This window comes from Euleptes europaea, chromosome 1 (assembly GCF_029931775.1).
Source record: "Euleptes europaea isolate rEulEur1 chromosome 1, rEulEur1.hap1, whole genome shotgun sequence".
In the NCBI taxonomy this organism is placed as follows: Eukaryota; Metazoa; Chordata; class Lepidosauria; order Squamata; family Sphaerodactylidae; genus Euleptes; species Euleptes europaea.
Window position 1 is genome coordinate 173,517,922 of NC_079312.1, and position 930 is coordinate 173,518,851.

Here is a 930-nt window from a genome sequence, read left to right on the forward strand (position 1 = left end):
TTATTCATCTACTTTCCTCCCAATCAGCCTCCAAAAGGCTCCCTTCACATCTCTGTTTCTCAGGCTGTAGATCAGGGGGTTGAGCATTGGGGTCACAACCACATAAAAGACAGCCACTATTTTGTCCCTATTGGTGAAAGTCTTGGCCTGAGGCTTAAGGTATGCAGCCAAGGCAGTGCCATAGAAAATTCCTACCACAACCAGATGAGAGCCACAGGTTGATAAAGCCTTCCCTCGTCCTTGGGCTGAGCGGATGCGCAGGACAGCCAGACCAATGCGTCCATATGTCAGCAGGATGAAGGCAAAGGGGAACAGAAGAGTGAAGACACTTGTTATCAGCATGCTGAGGCCATTGGCGTGAGTGTCAGAACAGGCCAATTTCAATACTGCCTGGACTTCACACACAAAATGATTCACCACATTTTGGCCACACAAGCGGGCTGGCATGCTAAAAAAGGGTACAATCGTCAAGAGGAATGAGCTGAACCACAGGCTGACTGCCAGTACAATGCACAATTTTCGATTCATAATCAAGGTATAGTGTAGAGGGCTGCATATTGCCACAAAGCGGTCATAAGCCATGATAGCTAGCAAGAGGCACTCAGCCACTCCCAAAAAAAGAGAGATGCTCATTTGTGCAAAACACCTGCCCAGGGGTATAATGGCCTTGTCTTTGAAGCAGTGCACCAGCATCTGTGGGACGGAGGTCGTGACATAGCAGACGTCAATGAAGGAGAGGTTGCTGAGGAAGAAATACATGGGTGTGTGGAGGTGAGAATCCACCACAGTCAGCACCACAATGAGACCATTCCCAGCTACAGTGATGGCATACATCGCCAAGAAGAGCATGAACAAGGCCATGCGCACATGTGGCTGTCTGGAAAGGCCCACAAGCACAAACTCAGTCACTGTGGTTGTGTTATCTTCCAT

The 930-nt window shown here is 48.9% G+C and overlaps 1 protein-coding gene across 1 annotated transcript; it reads right to left on the reverse strand.

Annotated features, from left to right (window-relative positions):
• LOC130477720 (olfactory receptor 13H1-like) lies at positions 1 to 930 on the reverse strand. The gene has a single exon (XM_056849775.1). It carries the CDS (start codon positions 928 to 930, stop codon positions 1 to 3), a length of 930 nt encoding a protein of 309 aa, XP_056705753.1.